A 23992-nucleotide genomic window follows, 5' to 3' on the forward strand; every position below is an offset into this window, starting at 1 on the left:
CGGGAAAAAACTGGAAGAGACAGTTTGTGGTGTTTCTCAGCACACTGTTGTAATGTAGGAAGAGGCAATTTTTTTTACTGATAAAGCAATTTTTGAATGTATGTTTTATTGGAGGCGTTTACTCCGAACGAGGGGTACACATCAGCTTGGTTTTCCATCAATAAAATTAGGAATGTTATAGAAAAGTTGAGGCAGTTCAGGCACAAATAGAAAATGAGAAAGAAAGGCACTCAGAAAGCAACAGGAAACGAAACACACTTGAGAAGAAGGACTAGGAAAACCTGCAGCAGTTTCAATATCCGGAACAAAATGTTTCCTACGTGCAAGAACGTGGCAAAGCGAAGGATATCCCCCTCTTAAATTTAAAAACGAACTGCGGATGCTGGAGATCTGAAAAAAAAACAGAAATTGCTGGGGAAACTCAGCAAGTCTGTCAGTATGTGCGCAGAGAAAACAAGAGCTGACATTTTTTAAACAGATAATGCGAGACGAGATGAGTTACTCCAACAATTTCTGTTTTTGTTTGATATTGCCCCAAACGAGACATTTTCTGTTACCTTATCGTTACAAACGTCAAAGGCTGGGAAATCTGAAAACAACGGAGTGAAAAGTAATGCCCAAGCACCATTAAGTGGTTAAGGTTTGAAGAAGAGTCACTGGACCAGAAACATTAACTCTGTTTCTCTCTCCACAGAATGCTGCTGGACCTGCTGAGTTTGTCCAACAATTTCTGCTTTTGTTTGCTATTCGTCTCTGGCATTCTTTGGATCAACTTTTTCAACGGTATATTTTCTGGATCTTACCGTTATAAACGGTAGGAACTGGGGGACCTGAGATAACAAAAGGAGAAAAGAAAATGATACAAAACGAAGAAAAGCTGATGCTAAAGATCTGAAACAATTGCTGGAGAAACTGCAGTTTTGACAGCATCTGTGGACAGAAAGCAACGTTAACTGTTCGAGTCCAGTTGCCCTTCTTCAAAACAAAAGAATAATGCCCAGGCATTTAAAATATTTGCCAAGCATAGTCTCTTTGGCTGAGACTCAACTTCTGCTAACCTGAGTGGCACAGAGGTTACTCGAGTTCATGGGCAGGGAAGGGCTAGGGCGGGGCCGAAGTGAACAGGTGTCCCCGCCCATTCAACGTCACCATGGTTGGGTCATGTGACACTGAGCCGTCCGCCGATTGGCGGAGGTTTGGGATGTGACGTGTTTCCGGTGTTTGTCGGTCACACTTTCGTTCGGTTACGAGTCCGCCAGCTGTTTGGGGTTGTCAGTGTTTCCACCGCGAAAGGTTGAGGGTGACCGGACGGTGAGAAGGAGGAAACTGAAGAAACAGGGGAGTTAAGCGTAGCGGCAGGAGGGAAGGTGGGGTCCCCCGGAGAGGAGAGAAGCGAGCTAAAGCTACGGTCGAAGGAAAGCGGGCCGCGGAGGGGCAACAGGAGGAGGGGCAGGAAGAAGGCGGACCGAGTAGGAGCAGCGATTATTAGCGGACCGTGTAGGGTGAAGGCTGGGAGCCTGTGAACACCGGCGGCAACCGGGAGGCAGGCAGCAATGGAGAGCAAACTGGCGCCCAACGGGGACATCTACAGCACCGTCAATGGTCTCATGGAGAAGGTACACTCGGAGAGCAAGGTGACGGCTAGGAAGAACGGCTTCGTGAAACCCGCTTTCGCCCAGAACGGGAAGGTAAGGCAAAGCACTGTGCCCGGCGGTTGAGGGGTGTGGAGGATGGGAATGGGTTGCCCCACTAACGTGAGCAGGTGTAGTTGAACGTAGGAGGGAGATGTTCCGTGTTGGGCATTTTGAATGGCATGGTGAAGAGGCTTGTGGTAGAAATAGTAATTTGGGAGCTCTTGTCCCTGATTTGGGTGCAAACTCGATTCAGCCGTGGACTAGCGAGTTTTGAGAAGATTTGTAGCTCAGGTTGAGTGGTTCTGGATGTGAGTTTGCTCGCTGACCTGGAAGGTTAGTTTTCAGACGTTTCGTCACCATTCTAGGTAACATCATCAGTGAGCCTCCGGTGAAGCGCTGGTGTTATGTCCCGCTTTCTATTTATCTGTTTAGGTTTCCTTGGGTTGGTGCTGTCATTTCCTGTTCTTTTTCTCAGAGGGTGGTAGATTGATTTGGAGTCAGTGTTTGTTGATGGAGTTCCGGTTGGAATGCTATGCTTCTAGGATTTCGCGTGCATGTCTCTGTTTGGCTTGTCCTAGGATGGATGTGTTGTCCTTCCTCATCTGTATGTAAGGATACGAGTGATAGTGGGTCATGTCGTTTTGTGGCTAGTTGATGTTCATGTATCCTGGTGGCTAGCTTCCTGCCAGTTTGTCCAATGTAGTGTTTGTCACAGTTCTTGCAAGGTATTTTGTAGATGACGTTCGTTTTGCTTGTCATCTGCATAGGGTCTTTGAAGTTCATTAGCTGCTGTTTTAGTGTGTAGGTGGGTTTGTGGGCTACCCTGATGCCAAGAGGTCCGAGTAGTCTGGCAGTCATTTCGGAAATGTCTTTGATTGTAGGGGAGTAGGGTATACCATAACCACTCTCCCCTACATCAAAGACATTGCAAGAACTGTGACAAACACTACATTGGACAAACAGGCAGAAAGCTAGCCACCAGGATACATGAACATCAACTAGCCACAGAACAACATGACCCACTATCACTCGTATCCTTACATACAGATGAGGAAGGACACCACTTTGATTGGGACAACACATCCATCCTAGGACAAGCCAAACAGAGACACGCCTGAGAATTCCTAGAAGCATGGCATTCCAACCGGAACTCCATCAACAAACACATTGATTTGGAGCCAATCTACCATCCCCTGAGAAAAAGAACAGGAAATGACATCACCAACCCAAGGAAACCTAAACAGATAAATAGAAAGCGACTCGTAACACCAGCGCTTCATCGGAGGCTCACTCATGGTACCTAGAATAGTGACGAAACGTCCGAAAACAAACCTTGCAGCTCAGCGAGCAAACTCTCATCCAGCCTTGGACTGTATGGAAAAGTCAGCTGAAAGATACGACGGACGCTTGTGGTGTACAAGACCATAAGATGGAGCACCATATGTGGGCCTCATAGCACATTGCATCAGTTCCATTGTTTGATCATGGTTGATATGTTTGTCAGCCTCATTCTCCTGCATTCTACCTGTAACTTTTGATCTGCTTACTCCCTTTACTTATCAGAACCTGTCTAACTCTATTTTAAACATATTCAACGACTAGCCCCCACAGCCCTCAGTGGTGGTGGTCTTTTCTACAGCTTCATCACCCTCTGGCTGACGAAATTCCTCCTCGTCAGTTCTAAAGCTTCGTCCCTTCATTCTGAAGCTGTGCCCTTGAGTCCTAGCCCCTCCAATGGCAACATCTTTTCCACATCCACTCCATCCAGCTGTCTCAATATTCTGTAAGTTTTAACGAGATGCCTTTCATCCTTTGAAACACCATTGAGTACAGGTCCAGACTCATCAACTGCTCCTCATATATGACAAACCCTTAATTCCCAGAACCATTCTTTTAAACTTGTTTTGAACCCCCTACAAGGCTTGCACATCTGTCCTTAAATATGGGTCCAAAACTCCCCTCTTCCAAATGTTGCCTGACTAAACCTTGTATAGGCTCAGCAGTACATCCCAGCACTTGTGTTCTAGCTCTCTCAAAATAAATGTTAACATTACATTTGCCTTCCTAACTGTCAACTGCACTTGCTTGCTAATTTTTAAAAGAATCCTAAACCAAGATTCAAGTCCCTTTTGACTTTCAGGCTTACAAAGCTTTTCCCCATTTAGAAATTAATCTACATCTCTTCTTTCTACCAAAGTCCATAGCATTTCATTGCCACTACTTTGCCTACTCTTAGCCTGTCTGCATCCTTCTGCAGCTTCCCTTCACCCTCAACAGTCCCTCTGCCTATCATTGTGTACTATGTAAATTCCCCCAGTTCCTTCATCTAACCTGAGTAGTTGTCCCAACACTGACTGCCGCGGAACTCCATGAGTCTGCAGCTGCGAACATAACCAAAGATGAATTATCTTTGAAACCACTTTGTAAGCTTTGAGGTAAGTTTTTTTTAATTGGGCAAACAACTATAAGGAAGCAAAGATGTGGTACTTAAGAGCAAACTGCGTGTCAGGGATGCCCCTCGTAAATTACTTGTCATTAAAATGTGGACTGGCTTCCAGTTGATGTCAGAGCTGCCACTGCAAATGTCACCATATGTCAAAGTATTTAGTTTATCTTAGCTACCAAACAGCCATTGCATTGGATAGTATCTTTTCAAGTAACTTAAATATGTATGACCACCTGGAAAATTTGAGGTCACTCAAGTCCTTCTGTATCAGACAAAAAAGTGTTATCTGGCTCTGAATTCTGTTTCCAGTTCAGTATGTAGCCTGATAGGTTATAGCACCTTAATATTTTTATCCAGCTATTCTTTTAAATTCTGAAGTTTCTGCCTCTACCAACTTTTCAGACCGTGAGTTCCTGATCCCTCTGCTGAATGAAAATTATTCCTCAAATCATCTCATCTTTCTAGCAATTACTTTAAAGATTTATCCTCATTATTAGTCTGTGATAACAGATATTGAGCCTGCCTATCCATGTTTTCTAGGCCCCTTGTGATCCTGTACAACTTACTGAAGTCTTCCCTCAAACTCCTCCTTCCCAAAGAAATCCAGCTTATCTCCTCATTCCTTCACAATTAAAGATACCCATTGCAATCAGCCAAGGAGAGGATGCAGATAAGAACGTCATCATTTGTGGGGGATGAGGGTATCGCTGTGTAAATTTGATTGGGCAATAAATGTTGGCCTAACGTGAGTTCCCCTGGCGTTTTTCATTCTTACCAAACAGTCTGCCTTTCACCTGTCCAAATAGGATTACATTTGCCACTTCTCCACCCACTTGCCCAGTTCTTTGGCACCTTTCTGTCATACACAACTTTTATGGACTCTAAGGTATAGAAGCAGACAGAAATAGGCCATTCAGCCCATCAATTCTGCTCTGCCATTCAATAAGATCTGATAATCCTCACTCCACTTTCCTTCCTTTTCTCCATAGCCCTCAATTCCCTTTACTGGTTAAAAATGTCAGGCTCAACCCTAAATATACCCAATAACTGAGCCTCCAGGCTTCTGCAGCAACGAATTCCACAGATTGATTGCTGTACCCTTCGATGAGGATTTCTTTATCCTCAGTCTTTAATGTGTGACCCTTGTTTATTATGATTGAGATTATGCCCTCCAGTGCTGGACACTCTTCCACAAGGGGAAAGTAGCCTCTATGTATCTACCCTGTCAAGCCCCTGTATGTTTCTTGCTTAATACATCAACCACAGCCTTTTTTTTCATACCATCTACAAATTTCTTAATCATACCCAGATATGTGTCCCAGCTATAAGAAAGATGTTAAATTGAATGGGTTCAGGAAAGATTTACATAGATGTTAGAGGGTTTGAGCTATAGAAAGAGGCCGAGTAGGCTGGGGTTCTTTTGCCTGGAGCATCAGCAGCTGAGGGGTGACCTTGTAGAGATTATAAAATTGTGGAGACCATGGAAGCCCAAAACTAGAGGGCATTGGTTTAAGGTGAGAGGGGAAAAGATTTTAAAGACCTGAAGGGCAGAGGTGAGTATGGAATTAGCTGCCAGAGGAGGTGGTGAAGATGGGTACAATTATGCCATTTGGATGGGTGGGTACATGAATAGGATGGGTTTAGAGGGATGTGGACCAAATGCTAGTAAATCAGACTAGATCAGATTAGCATATCTGGTAGGCATGGAAAACTTGCATGGAAGGAGACCTTTCAACACAATATACCTCTGACCCTATGTTAGTGTAATGATTGATTTTTAGTCATAAATAGCCAGGAATCAAATACTAACCTTGTAGCATCCCTTTGTTTTATGTTGAAATAATTAACATTAACAGCATGTTATCTGAAATTAGATATTGTAAATTGTGCAATTCTAATAGAACTGTGTATATGCTTAATAGTAAATTATTTTACCACCAAAACACCTGAAATCTTTTAAATTTTATCATTAGAGAAGGTGTTTAGCATATTTTGATAATTAGCTAAAAATTCAAGAGGAACACTCTTTAAAGAGGGTGAACGTATGACACATACTGAGTATGAATTGTTAGCATTTCTTCAAAATCTTTGCAAATGCTTTCACTTAGCTTGTCTCTTAGATCTTTAATGATATATCTTAAACAATCCAATAGCACACCATGGCTATTTCTATTGATTACATGAACATTTGTGATATCAGCAACTTTCAAGAGGTAATCGAGCAATGGAATGGGACAGCCTAGATCTTTCAAAGATCTAGCACGCGCTCATTTGGTCAATAATCTTTTGATTCTCTTTTCTTCTCATAAAGTCAATAAAACAATAGTTAACCGGTATGGATGGGTTTCTTTAGTTTATTGTATGATGTTACTGATAATTCTAACTTAAACTTGACATTTTCATCTGGAAATTCTCTGCCCTGTATCTGTCCTGCCTTTTAGTGATCTCATTTTGCAGTGTTCATCCAGCTCTATGCCTTGTTATCTCAGATTCTCCAGCATCTGCAGTTCCTATTATCTCTGATACAATTTTAATCCCATTGCGAAGCCTCTTCGAAGGATGCCTGCCCTGAAGAAGTTACCCCCTCTCCCTCTGGACAAACCTCAGGGGAACACTCTCCCGCTGCAATTCTCTCATAATCTCTTCGGCCTTGAAACTGCTCAACCATGTCCTGAACTTAGTACCCGCCAATGGAACCTACTGACCTCACCCCGCGTCCTTGACCTGTCCATCCTCCCTGGAGTGACCTATCTCCTCCGTAGGTCCATCCCCGCCTCTTTGACTTGTCCGTCGCCTCTCCACCTACCTTTTCCCTATCCATCTTCTATCCGCCTCCCCCTCCCTATTTATTTCATAACCTTCTCCCTCATTTCTCATGAAGGGTCTAGGCCCAGAACGTCAACCTTCCTGCTTCTATGATGCTGCTTGGCCTGCTGTGTTCGTCCAGCTCTACACCTTATCTCTCATTTACGTAATTGCTGTGATTTAAACTGGGTAGAAAGTGAGCACGAATCAAGGTCAGGCTCAGCGCGTGATGGAGTAAGTAAGTCAGATATCACTTCTTTCCGTATAGATTGTATTTGTATTTGTCTTGTATCTATAAGACCATATTCTGCTGGATAAATTAATTAATCATCCAAGACCACTTGTGTTTTCTCTTCAGATAAACTATGAAATGTTCATATAATGAGTCAGGAAGCCAGATTTCACAACTCAGCTGCAGGATTTCTTTTATGTTTGCTGAGGATTCCGTTTGAGAATTTTTGTTTGTCAGAATCTGTTGAATAATTATTTCTTTGTAATGGTAATGGAATTCTTGTTGCGTTTTAATTTTTTAAATTGAACTAAATGGACTCCAAACTAGAATTTGGGAAGGGATTGGTTGCACCCAAGCTTTATAAAAACTTAAAATTGCAATAGGACTGTTGGTTGCAGGAACAAAAGAATGATTTGCATGCTGGAAATCTTTGTAAACAATTGCAAGGTTATAACCCATTGAGAAGTAAACAGTTTCTTTCTCATGTAATGGCATTCTTGGATATTGAGTTCTATATTGTTTTGATGTTGATGGCTTTTTGCCGCAGTTTTTGTGTTTGGTCAACATGCCTTACTTGGCACTAACGTATATATCAGGGTACTGAACTTGTTCTGAGATTGTATTGAGTGTCATTAGAATGCCACACCCAGAAACAGATCCAAAATGGTCCGACTAATTATGGCATCTCATTCAAGTCTTACCCACTAAGATGATACATGAAAATTACGTTCTTAAAATAAAGCTTCTTGGGAGTGTGTTAGAGTTAATTATGTACCACACTGTCTGCGTTAGAGACCTAACAACTTTTAATTGATCAACGTGGTTTATGCTTGGTGGCTATCATGGCAGCATCAGTTCTGATTTGCATTTATTCAGTATAATTTTTCTGACCCAAAAAAGCTTGTTGGTAAATTTGCAAAGACGTTGGAGTAATACTATCGCTTTATGAAGTGGCCCGTGTCGTGTTTATTTAAAATTTGTCTAAATGGAAGCAACTTTGCTCCCTAAACTGTACAAGTAAAAATTCTGCACATAAGCATAGTTTAATATTCTCAGGCAACCAGCTTGTAACTGATGTCCATTTCAAGCCCACCGACTCCCACAGCTACCTAGAGTACACCTCCTCCCACCCACCCTCCTGCAAAAATTCCATCCCCTATTCCCAATTCCTCCGCCTCTGCCGCATCTGTTCCCACGATAAGACATTCCACTCCCGCGCGTCTCAGATGTCCAAGTTCTTCCAGGACCGCAACTTTCCCCCCACAGTGATCGAGAACGCCCTCGACCGCGTCTCTCGTATTTCCCACAACATGTCCCTCACACCCCGCCCCCACCACAACCGCCCAAAGAGGACCCCCTCATTCTCACACACCACCCCTCCAACCTCCGGATACAACGCATCATCCTCTGACATTTCCGCCATCTACAATCCGACCCCACCACCCAAGACATTTTTCCATCCCCACCCCCGTCTGCTTTCCGGAGAGACCACTCTCTCCGTGACTCCCTTGTTTGCTCCACACTGCCCTCCAACCCCACCACACCCGGCACCTTCCCCTGCAACCGCAGGAAATGCTACACTTGCCCCCACACCTCCCCCATCACCCCCATCCCAGGCCCCAAGATGACATTCCACATTAAGCAGAGGTTCACCTGCACATCTGCCAATGTGGTATACTGCATCCACTGTACCCAGTGTGGCTTCCTCTACGTTGGGGAAACCAAGCGGAGGCTTGGAGACCGCTTTGCAGAACACCTCCGCTCAGTTCGCAACAAACTACTGCACCTCCCAGTCGCAAACCATTTCCACTCCCCCTCCCATTCTTTAGATGACATGTCCATTGTGGGCCTCCTGCAGTGCCACAATGATGCCACCCGAAGGTTGCAGGAACAGCAACTCATATTCCGCCTGGGAACCCTGCAGCCTAATGGTATCAATGTGGACTTCACCAGTTTCAAAATCTCCCCTTCCCCAACTGCATCCCTAAACCAGCCCAGCTCGTCCCCTCCACCCACTGCATCCCAAAAACCAGTCCAACCTGTCTCTGCCTCCCTAACCTGTTCTTCCTCTCATCCATCCCTTCCTCCCACCCCAAGCCGCACCTCCATCTCCTACCTACTAACCTCATCCCACCTCCTTGACCTGTCCGTCTTCCCTGGACTGACCTATCCCCTCCCTACCTCCCCACCTATACTCTCTCCACCTATCTTCTTTTCTCTCCATCTTCGGTCCGCCTCCCCCTCTCTCCCTATTTATTCCAGAACCCTCACCCCATCCCCCTCTCTGATGAAGGGTCTAGGCCCGAAACGTCAGCTTTTGTGCTCCTGAGACGCTGCTTGGCCTGTGTTCATCCAGCCTCACATTTTGTTGTCATGGATTCTCCAGCATCTGCAGTTCCCATTATCTCTCATAGTTTAATATTGTTGGATTTGGTGCTAGGCATCTGCGTTCAAAAGTAATCTGTAAATACGAAGGCACATTTTGTAAATAGAAAATACCCAAAGATCAGTGACAGGTCTTGAGCGGCAAGCATGTAATTTGCCGAAATATGGCAAGTACATTACAAGTCTGTTATTACCCAAGTCAACTTCAGTCACCAGTGATTAAATGTGGATTTGTCTTCAGATCTCCATTTTAAAAACAGGGCAGTTATTTGAGAGAGCAATTTCTATTGCACATCGTCTCTTACTAAATGCATTCTGCCTTAGACTTGCTGGACTTCACTAATAAATTTTGCTCCTTCTCATGACAAAAATCTTAACTGTTCTTAGATTTTAGTCCTATATTTTGATGTACTACTTTGGATCTTGATAGTGATTTCTTTGACTATTCTGCTCAGTGGCAAATATTTCAGTGGAGACAAATATTGATGCCCTTAATTTCAACAATGTCTTACTGCAAATGCTGCCAAAGATGATCGTCCTTTCTGTGTAAGATGGACTGGCAAGTTGGGAATGCTTCATACAGTGGTGCACTTTTGCTGATGGCTACAGAGACCTATCCATGATATGTGGGATTTTCCATGTGTTGCACTTGAAATGATTATTGTGGGTTGTTGATGCTCTTTGTCAAGTTGCCAGCATACAGGTGATGTCACCATTTTTCCCTGTCATCCACTGGTGTCTCCCAAATCCAGGAATAGATGTATAGAGCCTTCATTTCACACTCAAAGTAGAAATTTGGTATCCCGGCTGTATCTATCTTGCCGTGTAGAGAAATATTGAGCATGTGACCATCTTTAGCATGTTCTTCAGTTGACACTGTCACCTTGGTGTTTTGTTTGCCATTCTAGTTGGTAATATTTAATGCAAAAATAATTTGTAAACAATTCAGGAAAATCTGGCCAGTAAAAAGTTTCATTAAATGGATTATTGTTTGCAGTGACTTAAACAAGCTGACTTTAACAGTGCTAAAGTGCACCTATCTAACTGTATTGCTATAGCAATAACTTATAGTGACGAGACCAGAAGGTTCTGGTTTATGCCTCACCTGGTCTGGAGGTGTTATGACTTGTCTAAGTATGTTAATTAAGAATGTCATGACCAATTTAGTGGCTATTTCATGATGGAGAGAGCAAGAAAGAATAAAACCACTACTCCTTCTAAAAACAGTGACACAAAGTGCTGATAAACATTGAGTCATACACCATGCATTGTGGATCATGCAGTAACTCTTCTGAGATTACTGCTTGATGACCTGTCAGTTAGTGATCAACTGGTCCTTTCTGTCAATTGCAGTAGCTCAGTGCATGCCTAAAAATCCCATTTCATTATTTGAAAGATGTTAATGACTTGTATTCAACCTTTTGACCAGCACCACCAAACAAATTGACTGCTACTTGTTTTAAGACTTGGTAGTATATTGTTGAAAAGTGATATGGGAAGGATTTGCCTTCGTTTCTAAGAGACGTTGTGCTATTTTGAAATGGGTTCTACATACTGCAAATGTAAAACTGACTCATCACTCTAAAAGCCATCAGTTTGGAATTATGTGCTTGATGTAATTGTGCAACTAATGTTAGGTGGGTTTTGACTTCATAGTTACAGCTAGAGTATTTGATATATATTGCTTTTTCTAAGTTGATAATTCAATTCATTCAGGTGTCAACACCAGTATGTATTGTCCTTGAGAATGTAGTGTTGAACCTTGAAATACCTGAGTGACTGCCTTGCTCATATCAGAGTGCAGTTAATAACTATGGGACCAAAATTGCATGCAGGTCAGACTGGATAAGGTTGGCAAAATTCCTGGCCTGAGAGTCTCCCTGAAGGTGTTTTATGACAATGATTCATGAACACTATTACCAAAACTGGCTTTTTATTCCAAATGCATTTGATTAACTGAACGCAAATTTCCTAGCTTCCATAGTGAGATTTCAGCCAGGCCCCTACATCACTAATCCAGTATTGTAGCCATGTTGCTACCATGCATCTTAATTAGAGATGATGGTACCTGTGAGTAATCAGTGGTTATAACCACCTCAGAGCTTGGGAAAGGTGGATAAATGAAATTTGTGCAATGAAGCAAACTGAATTGAAGCAAATTCTCTAAATTAGAAAGGAGCCAAAAGCATGATTTTTTTGAACCTGAAAACCTTAATTTTGTATACATTGCATCTTTTACAGTTGAGATGAAACAAACTGGGTGACTGCTTTGTGGAATGCATACTCTCTGTATAAATGACCCTGTGCTTCCAGTTGCCTGCCACCATGTCTGCATCGCCAGCATTGCTGTCTCAGGCCTGCTGCAGTGCTCCAATGAGGTTTGATGTAAGCTGGAAGAACAATACATCTTTTGTTTGGGGCCCTTACAATTTTCAGGACTCAACTTTCAAGTTTAGCAATTTTAAAATAACCACCAACGCTGTCAACAAAGATATTGACGAATCTCAAATACTGCCAAACTGTGTATCTCCAGTAATTTGTTTTTTGTTTCAACATATGTACTCTTGGTTTGTATCCCTGCTGCAGTGTGGTGAAAAATTGTTAACATTGTTTCACATTCAGGCTATCTATACTTTCGGATCAACTTTTCAAAACAGTATTGAGTATTTTAATAGTGTATCAAATGATCCTGCACCTTTGAAGAAAAGCTGTTCAAGTTCCTAACTGTTAAGTGCCACCTGCTCCTGTTATAAATAAATCTACTGTCCCAGGTCTTTGAATAATATTTGGTTTTTAAGTCCCAGGTTCCTTCAGTTTGTTGGAATGGCCATTCTATTAGATAATTAGCATTTGTCTCAAATCAATTTACCTTTCTTTATTCCATACTTATTGGAAGTTAATAATTTCAGTTAAGCACCAGTAGCTTTTGGAGACCATTCCAGATTTTCACTACCTTTGGCATGTCAAATGTAATTCTGACTTCACTCAAACAACTAAATGTGTTTTAATTATGCTTCCTTGTTCGAGATATCAAAAAGTGGTAGTTTCTGTGCATCCACCTCATTGATTGCGACAAAGAATTCAATCTCAAAACTCAGAAGAATGCAAACTAAATTTAACTCAGTAAACCTCCCCTTCCATTCCTCCAAAGTCACTTTCTTTTTGGAAGATCAGCATCCAGAACCAAATGCAGTACCCCAGATGATGTGCGAGCCACATACTGTATTACTGCAACTAGAATTACAAATCCCTGAGATATTGACCATCCACTTTTAATATTAATTTTGTACCTGTGCAATAATCTTTAATTTGTTTGAGATTACCACGAAGGCCCTGGTTTCTCAGTCTTGCCCTGCACCCAAGACATGGTGACCCTCAGGTTAAATCGCCACCAGTAATTTCTCTCTGGGAAAGCTGCTCTGGTACAACTTTTGGATTATGGCAACTTTATGCTTATTTTTCATGTGTGTATCTCGAACCTGTTCCTCTACCCTTCCGAATCTTTCATATTAATTTCTAATTTAACCTTCCTAAAGTCAAAATGAATTGTCTTGCACACCTCTGTATTGAATTCCATTAACTTAGCCTTTCCGTCCCTTTTACCACTGTTCAGCATGAAGACATGAGCTGTGCATGACAGCCTTGGTTTATGTGCCACAGATTCCTGATACTTCGCATAGTACCTCATGATCAACGTGACACTTTTCAACTTTGACATTCTGTTTATCTTTAGCTTAGTTTTCTGAGAATTGCCAGATTCTACCACTTTTACTGTATGCTTCTGCTTTAAGTTTCTGTTCTTTGTTGTAATCTCCATGCACGTGTCTGTCAGGCGTGTCTTGGTTCCCTTGTTGACCTTTCGTCTATACCCGTGTCCTTTTCAGCTCCTAACTTGTCCTTCAGCTAAACAACTGGGCAAATCCCACCCCCCGACCCCAGAATCCTATATCTCTTACTGTAAGTAAAGAAGCTGGGTTCATAGACACGTTGCTCGCTTCCACCTTCCTATTTGACTCTGGAGCCTTATTGAACATCTTGATTTTCTGACTGATCCACTTTTAGATCTCTTTACCCGTGTCCCCACAGGCATCCACAAACATTGATAGCAGTGATTTAAAAACAGTGTTGGAGAAATGTAGCAGGTCTGGCGCTGTTTGCTGGAGGTAAATGTTTTTGAATCCAAAATGCCTTTTTTTTTTGTTTGTTGGGATATCTGCACAGTTCCAAAGAAGAGTCAGATTAGGCTCTCAGCTGTTTCACTGTCCATGGATGCTGTGGGATCTGCTGAGTTTCTTCTGCACTTTGTTTTGTTTTTGAATCCAACATCCGTAGTACCAAGCTCTTATTATGTTATTAATGCTTTAGTCAGCTTGCAGAAACTCTTGAATTTCACCCCCTACTCACTATTTGGAACATCTTCTGAGAACTCTGAATTTCAATTAAAAGAACTGATGTATTTAATGTTAACATTCGCATATGTTTTTGAACTCAGTTGCAGGTTCAGAGCAAACTGCCAATCTGCAAATTGAACCACTTATGCGGATCACGTAGCAAACAACTTGGTGTATCAGTCACCACGTGTCCAGCTGTGGAATCTCGAGATTGTCACTTATATGTTCAAAATAAGTTTTGAACATATAAAATATGGATTGAGTATTGCCTAGTAGTCATAGAACATTACAGCACAGTACAGGCCCTCGATGTTGTGCCGACCTGTCATACCGATCTCAAGCCCATCTAACCTACACTATTCCATGTACGTCCATGTGCTTGTCCAATGACAACTTATACGTACCTAAAGTTGACGAATCTACTACCGTTGCAGGCAAAGCGTTCCCTTCCCTTACTACTCTGAGTAAAGAAGCTACCTCTGACATCTGTCCTATATCTTTCACCCCTCAAATTAAAGCTATGCCCCCTCGTGGTCGCCGTCACCATTCTAGGAAAAAGGCTCTCCCTATCCACCCTATCTAACCCTCTGATTATTTTATATGTTTCAATTAAGTCACCTCTCAACCTTCTTCTCTCTAATGAAAACAGCCTCAAGTCCCTCAGCCTTTCCTCGTAAGACCTTCCCTCCATACCAGGCAACATCCCAGTAAATCTCTTCTGCACCCTTTCCAAAGCTTCCACATCCTTCTTATAATGCGGTGACCAGAACTGTACACAATACTCCATGTGTGGCCACACCAGAGTTTTGTACCGCTTCACCATAACCTCTTGGTTCCGGAACTTGATCCCTTGGGAAGTGTTGGCAGAATGAAATCGTTTTTCTCCAGTGCTGTATTGTCCACCATATTTCAGTGGTAATATGTGCTTCTGTGATGAAAGGTCATGAGTTGAAGTCCCACTCCCAAAGATTTGGGCTTTAGTGTAGGTTGACAGTCCACTGCTGTGGGATTACTGCATTCAGTTGAGACAACAAGCTAAGACCTTGACTTCCCTCTGAGATGTTAATGGGATAACTCGTCTGCAATAAAAGATCCAGTGACAAAAACAGGCAGTGTTCAACAAACACAGGTTTGGCAGCATCTCTCTTGAGTTCAGTGACCCTTTGTCAGAACTGAAAGCAGCTAAAAACTGTTAAGTTGATGGCAGGGTGGGATTGGGGATGAGGAAGGAGTAAAATGAATAGATGGAGATGGCCCAGGGAGAGAGATGAAAGGAAACAGTCTAACGGATTGCTTATAGTAAGCTGGGAAATAAGCAGAAGCTGAATAGGTGATGACAGGGATTTCAAATAATTGAAAATGGGCTGGCTGTGTTGGGAGTAACCCATAAACTACAGGCCTTAGGGATGTGGTAGTGGTAGATGATGAACATTGGAGATGTGTTCACACTCCTGAAATTGTTAAACTCTGTGGGCTGTAATTAGCCCCGGCCGAAGATATGTTCCTTCAGCTTGCTTGAACTTCGGTGGAGCACTGCAGCAGATATGACACGCGTGTTGGCATGGGAACATGTGTATTTTGTCTCTGCACTGTAGAGACCTTGTCAGCAGCAAAAACGGTAGACTAGATTGAATCTCTGCTTTACCTGGTATCTAGAGCCTGTGATAGTGAGGAAGGTGGTGGTAAACAGGCAATGTTTCCTCTTCTGCAATTGCATGGCAAGGTGCCATGAGGGTGTGAGGAGGTATTGGGAGTGGAGGAAAAAAGGACCAGTGTATCCCCCAGAGGGAACAGTCTCTGTGGAATGGTGGCGAGAATGTGTCTGCTGGCACCATTCTGCAGAAGATGGTGGAAATAGCTTGTGATCTTATGGCTCCTGAGATTGGTGGTGTGGAAAGTGAGTCAAGAGATCCCTATCCTTGTTGTGGAAGAGAACAGGTGAGGCAGAAATGCAATGACCTGGATGCAGCTGAAGATCCTGTCAACCACAATAATAAGGAATCCTCGGCCGAGGAAATTGATAGATGTACCTGAGACCCCCACAGAAGGTGGCATCATCAGAATAGATGCGATGGCGATGAGAAACTGGGAGAATGCAGTGAAGTCCCTATAGGATGTGAGGATGTATAGTCGGGGTAACTGTAGGGGTCAGTTAGCATGTAATGAATATCAGTGGCCAGCCTATTTGCAGAAATGGAAACAGTTGTCATGGAAGGTAAGAGGCAGTTGGACCAATTGAAGGCAAGGGGATGATGAAAATTGGGAGCAAAATTGATAATTTTTCCAATTCTAGACAAGAGTGAAGCAGCACCAATTGTCATTGATGCACTGCAGAAAGAGTTGAGGGAAGACACAGCAGGCCTAGAGTATGGAATGTTCTGTGTAAAGAAACAGGCACTAAGCCCCATAGCCATACCGTCTACCTGAAGAAAGTGACACTGGTAGAAGAGCAGGGGATCTGTGTGATGAATCTCTAGAAGTGCTGGCTGTTATTAGCTCACCGTTCATAGCCCTCAGAAATAAACTAGCTGGTTGTATATCTCTGCTGTGTGCAAATTAATCTTTGCATTTTCCTATGCTGCTGCAATGCCTATACTTAAATTGAAAATCAGTTATTCATTGTAGTGTTTTGGATTGTTCTGGAAGTGTGAAAGCATTGTACAAACGAATATGCTTTCCAAAGTGCAAGAGTTCTGCCTGGGCATTGTTAGGCAGATGCTGTTTTTTGTGACAAGAGAACTAGTATTGCATGTGCAAAGTTGTTTTGCGCTAATATAGGGGAGTATTCTTAGATAATGCCATTAAGCCTTAAGTGCAAATTGGAGTTGTGGTATTTCGGGTCTCACTTCAGAATAATTTAGAAAATTTGAATTTCACAGCTTCAAGCTATTCGAAAGCATCTTGCATGTACCAAATTACTTTTGAAGTAGCCGATCATGTAATCCAATGGAGAATTTGTTTTCATCCCAGAAATCTCAAATTCTCATCTTGGGTACAGAAGGATCTTGTAAATATGCATCCATCTGTTAAAGTAAACAGGATTTTGGTTTATTAAAAGAAATTTGTTTAATATTTCAGACTGTAATTGTGCAGCAGTTCATTCGGCACTGCAGTGTCTGTGCTTAAATGCTGCTGGATGAGACAGCTTTTGCTCACATCTGAATCAAGCAACCCTTTATGTCACATTAAAGAAATTGTGTTGAAATCAATTTTCTTTTCTTGTTTGCAATATTTTGCTTCTACTTGCAAAGAATCAAGCTTATAGAATAGCGGCCAAGTTACAATTAAGATAACAAAGTGTGAAGCTGGATGAACACCGCAGGCCAAGCAGCATCTCAGGAGCACAAAAGCTGACGTTTTGGGCCTTTCGCCTTCTGATGAAGGGTCTAGGCTGGAAACGTCAGCTTTTGTGCTCCTGAGATGCTGCTTGGCCTGCTGTGTTCATCCAGCTTCACACTGCATCTTAGATTCTCCAACATCTGCAGTTCCCATTATCTCAAGTTACAGTTAAATGGGCTTTATTCAATTTCAGTCAGTTCTTGGAAGTCTATGTATATGATAGGTTAGGAATGAAAATTGTTACACATATACTTGCTGTTGTGCAGTGCTGTTTCTAACCTGCATCTGCAATTTATCGACTACAATGAATTCTGTCCCTGTCATTCCTGGCAATTTGCCAGATGACTAATCTAACATGAGCATGATGGTTATCTCACTGCTAGCCTCACAGGTACTTGATACATACTGTTTGTCCCTAGCAGAAAGAAATTCCAAATCTTGGTGTCCTTAATGATCCTCATTCCCATGGCTACATTTCTACTTGAACAATTTTTTTTCCTTTTTTCTCTGTAGCACTAATGTTATTTTGTAGCATGGCATCCTTAAACCTCTGCTATTCGGACTCCTTGGATATTTCCTTGCTGTCCCACCTAGGTAACACAACAGGATGCTCAATACCAGTGAACGTTTTGTGGCTGTTACTTTCAAAGCAATATTTGTCATCAAAGAGTAATCTGACTGGCTTGTGAAAGTTGGAAATTCTGCATTTATATACAGCCTTTTCTGTTCTTGGGCTGTCCCAAAGCACGCTGCAGTTTTGAAATGCAGGCAGAAGTAGCTACCAACTTAGATACAACCAGGTTCCCAAAAGAGCAGTGAAATAAATAACCATCTTCTACATGCATGACCTTAGATCAGAAATAAATGCTGATTAGCAGATTGGGAAAGTGCTCCTGTTCTTTAAATGGTGTTATGGAATATTCCGTCTGTGTAAGCAGGCAGCTGGGGCCTTGGCTTAAAAGCTCTGTCGGCACTACATTGAGTGTCATTGACCGTGTGCTCAAGTCCTTAGAGTGAGTCTTGAACATAACCAAGCAATTGTTATCTCTGATGCAATATCACCACAAATCACAACATCAAGCTAGCTGACCCATTTTGGCCTTCTAAATTGTTTTTGTATATGCTTAACATACTACTCAGTTTGGAGAGATTTTTGAGGCTTTGAAAGTCAAATGTTTGAATCCAGATCTGTTTTAGAAAACATCTTTGCCGGTAACCCTGTATCTTCTGCATGTTAGTGATAATTACTTGGAAAATTGCTGATTTAAACAGATTGAATGCAGTCCCAAAAATATTAAGTATACTTACAAATCTGAAGCTCCTCTTCAGCTCTATATAACTTTTTTAAAATAATAAAATGAGGCTGGATGAGCACAGCAGGCCAAGCAGCATCTCAGGAGCACAAAAGCTGACGTTTCGGGCCTAGACCCTTCATCAGACAGGGTGATGGGGAGAGGGAACTGGAATAAATAGGGAGAGAGGGGGAGGCGGACTGAAGATGGAGAGTAAAGAAGATAGGTGGGGAGAGTGTAGGTGGGGAGGTAGGGAGGGGATAGGTCGGTCCAGGGAAGACGGACAGGTCAAGGAGGTGGGATGAGGTTAGTAGGTAGCTGGGGGTGCGGCTTGGGGTGGGAGGAAGGGATGGGTGAGAGGAAGAACCGGTTAGGGAGGCAGAGACAGGTTGGACTGGTTTTGGGATGCAGTGGGTGGGGGGGAAGAGCTGGGCTGGTTGTGTGGTGCAGTGGGGGGAGGGGACGAACTGGGCTGGTTTAGGGATGCAGTAGGAGAAGGGGAGATTTTGAAACTGGTGAAGTCCACATTGATACCATATGGCTGCAGGGTTCCCAGGCGGAATATGAGTTGCTGTTCCTGCAACCTTCGGGTGGCATCATTGTGGCAGTGCAGGAGGCCCATGATGGACATGTCATCTAGAGAATGGGAGGGGGAGTGGAAATGGTTTGCGACTGGGAGGTGCAGTTGTTTGTTGCGAACTGAGCGGAGGTGTTCTGCAAAGCGGTCCCCAAGCCTCCGCTTGGTTTCCCCAATGTAGAGGAAGCCGCACCGGGTACAGTGGATGCAGTATACCACATTGGCAGATGTGCAGGTGAACCTCTGCTTAATGTGGAATGTCATCTTGGGGCCTGGGATGGGGGTGAGGGAGGAGGTGTGGGGACAGGTGTAGCATTTCCTGCGGTTGCAGGGGAAGGTGCCGGGTGTGGTGGGGTTGGAGGGCAGTGTGGAGCGAACAAGGGAGTCACGGAGAGAGTGGTCTCTCCGGAAAGCTGACAGGGGAGGGGATGGAAAAATGTCTTGGGTGGTGGGGTCGGATTGTAAATGGCGGAAGTGTCGGAGGATAATGCGTTGTATCCGGAGGTTGGTAGGGTGGTGTGTGAGAACGAGGGGGATCCTCTTGGGGCGGTTGTGGCGGGGGCGGGGTGTGAGGGATGTGTTACGGGAAATACGGGAGACGCGGTCAAGGGCGTTCTCGATCACTGGGGGGGGGAAAGTTGCGGTCCTTAAAGAACTTGGACATCTGGGATGTGCGCGAGTGGAATGTCTTATCGTGGGAGCAGATGCGGCGGAGGCGGAGGAATTGGGAATAGGGGATGGAATTTTTGCAGGAGGGTGGGTGGGAGGAGGTGTATTCTAGGTAGCTGTGGAAGTCGGTGGGCTTGAAATGGACATCAGTTACAAGCTGGTTGCCTGAGATGAGACTGAGGTGTCCAGGAAGGTGAGGGATGTGCTGGAGATGGCCCAGGTGAACTAAAGGTTGGGGTGGAAGGTGTTGAAGTGGATGAACTGTTCGAGCTCCTCTGGGGAGCAAGAGGCGGCGCCGATACAGTCATCAATGTACCGGAGGAAGAGGTGGGGTTTGGGGCCTGTGTAGGTGCGGAAGAGGGACTGTTCCACGTAACCTACAAAGAGGCAGGCATAGCTGGGGCCCATGCGGGTGCCCATGGCCACCCCCTTAGTCTGTAGGAAGTGGGAGGAGTCAAAAGAGAAGTTGAGTGTGAGGACGAGTTCTGCTAGTCTCTGCCTCCCTAACCGGTTCTTCCTCTCACCCATCCCTTCCTCCCACCCCAAGCTGCACCCCCAGCTACCTACTAACCTCATCCCACCTCCTTGACCTGTCCGTCTTCCCTGGACCGACCTATCCCCTCCCTACCTCCCCACCTATACTCTCTCCACCTATCTTCTTTACTCTCCATCTTCGGTCCGCCTCCCCCTCTCTCCCTATTTATTCCAGTTTCCTCTCCCCATCCCCCTCTCTGATGAAGGGTCTAGGCCCGAAACGTCAGCTTTAGTGCTCCTGAGATGCTGCCTGGCCTGCTGTGTTCATCCAGCCTCACATTTTATTATCTTGGAATTCTCCAGCATCTGCAGTTCCCATTATCTCTGATAACTTTTTTAAACCTTGTTTTTCAAATGAGCAAGTTGACGATAGTGGTTAAATGAGGAAAATGTATGTTTTGTTCATGACTTATTAAGAAAAATCTTCCAAGATTTTTATTTTCAGAAGCAGGCCTTTCCTCCTTGGACACTTGGCATTGTATGTTTTCCTTTCTGTCCAATGATCGATGTATTACTGGTCAAAGTCTTCTGCCTCTGGAGCAGCTGCTTTTTGACAAAGAAAACTGACTGTGCTCTAGGTCAAAGTGCTGACCTGCCAGAAGTGGGGAAAGTGTCTTTGCCAAGAGCAGATATATATTGCTGAGGCTGTATAAGGCTCCAGACAGACTGCATTTGGAATGTTGTGAGCAGTTTGGGTCCCATACCCAAGGAGGAATGTGCTGCCTTTTGTACTAGATCCAGAGGAGATTTACAGGAATGATGCTGGCAATGAAGGGCACATGAAGAGTAGTTCAGGACTCTGGATCCTGGGTGGGGATCTTATTGAAATTTACAGAATTCTGAAAGGCCTGGAAAGTTTGGACTTGCAGAAGATCTCTCCCCAGCTCCTACAGACAAGGACCCAAGGACACATCCTCATTGTGAGGGGCCGACTCTTTAGAAATGCGATGAGGAATTTCCTCTGCCAGAAAATTGTTAATCTGTGGAACTCATTGTTGCAGAAGGCTGTGAGGGCCAAGTCATTCTGTGTATTTGGGTTTGTCAGTAAGCAAATGAAGGGTCACAGGGAGAAGGCAGGAAAATGGGGTTGAGAAACACACCAGTCATGGTAAAATGATGGACCAAACTTGATGGGCTGAATGGCCTAATTCTGCTCCTATATCTTATGCTCTAATGGCTTAATTTGCCAAGTGCTCAGGTAGTATTTGGAGTGTTTAAATTTAGATTTTTCTGAAATGTTGAAATTTATTAAGGTACGATCAGATTAATTCCTGACCCCGCTTTATCATTATTAGCAGCACTGTTGCCTCTAACTCAAAGGCTGGAGGTTTCAGCCCCCTCCAGAGACTTGGCTCCATTATTGGAGATGCCCTTGTTTGTATGAGGCATTAGACCAAGACTTTGTCTGCATGTTGCCTTTTGTGGTGGAACAATCTTGTGTTTATCTGTTGAATCTTTTGCATTGTAACAGTGGATATTTTTGATGTACCTCTGAAAAGCTGTTTAGGATATCCAATAGCATTTGTATAAATTCTAACTGTTAGAATTGAAGATAATCTGCACCTGTGATCACTTTTTCCAATAACCTAACTTGCCTGTCCATATTTGAAAGGGAATTACATAGACCTGATGTGTTGTAAACAGGTATTTTTCATCAGTAGATGCTCAGTACCGGCACTAGGGAGAATGTAATTAAAATGTTACTTGAGCAATTATTAGGAACGTTGATGGAAATTTTTAATTGATGTACAAAAACAAGAACAGTGTATATGGCTTTTAACAGGGCATGCAATAAAGTCTGCGTGTCCTTGTTCAAATTATTCTTGTGTTGTTTCTGAAGGCTCTCGGAACTTTTCCTTGACGTGAGCTGGACTGCTTTCATTTTCTATTTTAAAACCATTTTTTGTGCCCAATTTGATGATTCTCCGAGGTTCTAATGCTTTCTTACTGTAAGAAAGACATGGGTAGTGTCTTTTGTGACTTCTGACTACTCAGTTTGCTCTCTTAAAAGCTTATCTGTGTGTCTGTAGTTCTCATAACATGTGACACTTGTTAATCATTGAATTATGCCACATTGAGACAGAATGATAGGTAAAATGCAAACAGGTGTCAAAACACCTATTATGTGGATTTGACTGTGCTGTTGAGAAAATTACCCTGATTAAAATGTTTTGAACAAGAATGTCCCTACAGTTTAATCATTGTAAATATTTTAATGAGTTTATTTACTGGCAACCTCCGGTGTTGGTTTTCTCTCTCGATGCCAGCTGTTAATTACTCAGTGAGAGCAAATGTGGTAGTTTTACTTATTTAGACAATGCCACAATGTTTCTCCTGGGCAGGTTTGGAGGACTTATCAAATATTTCCTAGCATGTTTTTGACAATGTAGATCTTGGTGGAGGGAGGGGGGAGGTGTGGAGAAAGGCCCATTTCTACACTTGGATTTACTATCTAACATCGTGCCTGGCTAGCTCTATAAAGCTGTCAACCTTGGGAAGAATGTGAAGTTCACTCTCGCAAGAAGTAGTCATGGCAAGTAAGTACATCCATTTAAGCAAAAACCAGATAGATATGTGAGGGAATAGAAGGAAAGCTTGAGGTAAGAGTGGTCTTGCGGGAAAAATACTCCTCTAGATCTGATGAACTGAATGACACTCTTCACCCCCCCTCTCCCCCAACCTCCATTCTAGATCCGAGACGAATCTAAGTTCTCCAGTTCTCCCAAATCCATTTGTGAATAATGACTGTTCAACAACTTCATGAAGGAAGATGTGCTGCAAACAGGGGCAATGTTGTGAGTTTTCAATGATATTTTTAGCCAGAAGTGCTAAGGGAATGGCTTACATCACCCTCCTCCTGAGACCCCTGGTATCACAGATGCCAGACTTCATCTCGTTCAGTTCACTGTATATGACATGACAGAATGTCCATCTGCTCTGGATAATGCAAAGGATGTCCTGCCAATATTCTCGTAGTATGAAAACTTGGATGTAGAACCGAAATCAGATTTAATTGGTTGTGGAATAGCTTAGCCCTGTCTGCCACTTCCTGCTTGTGCTTTTTCATGCACAAGTAGTCCTGTGTTTTGGCTTTCTTGAGCCCCAACACTCAGGTGCACAGAATATATACCATTCTTGTACTTCCCTGAGCCCTAAACATAGCAGCACAATGTTACCAATAGTTTACAAAGGTTATAAAGGCTACACAGGCAATGTGATCAGTTGGATAAAGGAGTGGCAGATGGAGTTTAATTTAGATAAATGCAAGGTGCTGCATTTTGGTAAGATGAACAAGGATAGGCCTAAAGCACTTAATGGTGGGAGCCTGGGAGAGTTTCAGAACTGATACCTGGGGGTTCAGGTACATAGTTTGTTGAAAGTTTTGTCACAGGTAGACAAGATGGGAAAGGTGATGTTTGGCACACTTGCCTTCATTGCTCTGACCACTTGAGTACAGAGTTGGGATATCATGTTACAGTTGTATAGGGCATTGATGAGGCCACTTTTGGAATTCTGTGTAGATTTCTGGTCGCCCTGCTATAGAAAGGATATTAAGTTGGAGAGTGTGCAGAAAATATGAGGATGTTAGTGAGACTGGAGGGTTTGACTTGTAAGGAGAGGCTGGAATAAGCTGACACTTTGTTCATGAGCGTCAGAGGTTGAGGGATGATCTTATAGAGATTTTATA

General features: G+C 43.2%; 1 protein-coding gene across 1 annotated transcript in view; it reads left to right on the forward strand.

Moving 5' to 3' along the window:
- The first annotated feature begins 1218 nt into the window (after nt 1-1218).
- Nucleotides 1219-23992, forward strand: part of sptlc2a (serine palmitoyltransferase, long chain base subunit 2a) — a 126411-nt gene continuing 103637 nt past the window's right edge. Inside the window, exon 1 of the mRNA XM_048537601.2 lies at nt 1219-1688. Coding sequence (XP_048393558.1) covers nt 1554-1688 — 135 coding nt within the window. The 5' untranslated portion in view covers nt 1219-1553. The remainder of the gene's footprint in view (nt 1689-23992) is intronic.

This window comes from Stegostoma tigrinum, chromosome 10 (genome assembly GCF_030684315.1).
Source record: "Stegostoma tigrinum isolate sSteTig4 chromosome 10, sSteTig4.hap1, whole genome shotgun sequence".
NCBI classification, from domain to species: Eukaryota; Metazoa; Chordata; class Chondrichthyes; order Orectolobiformes; family Stegostomatidae; genus Stegostoma; species Stegostoma tigrinum.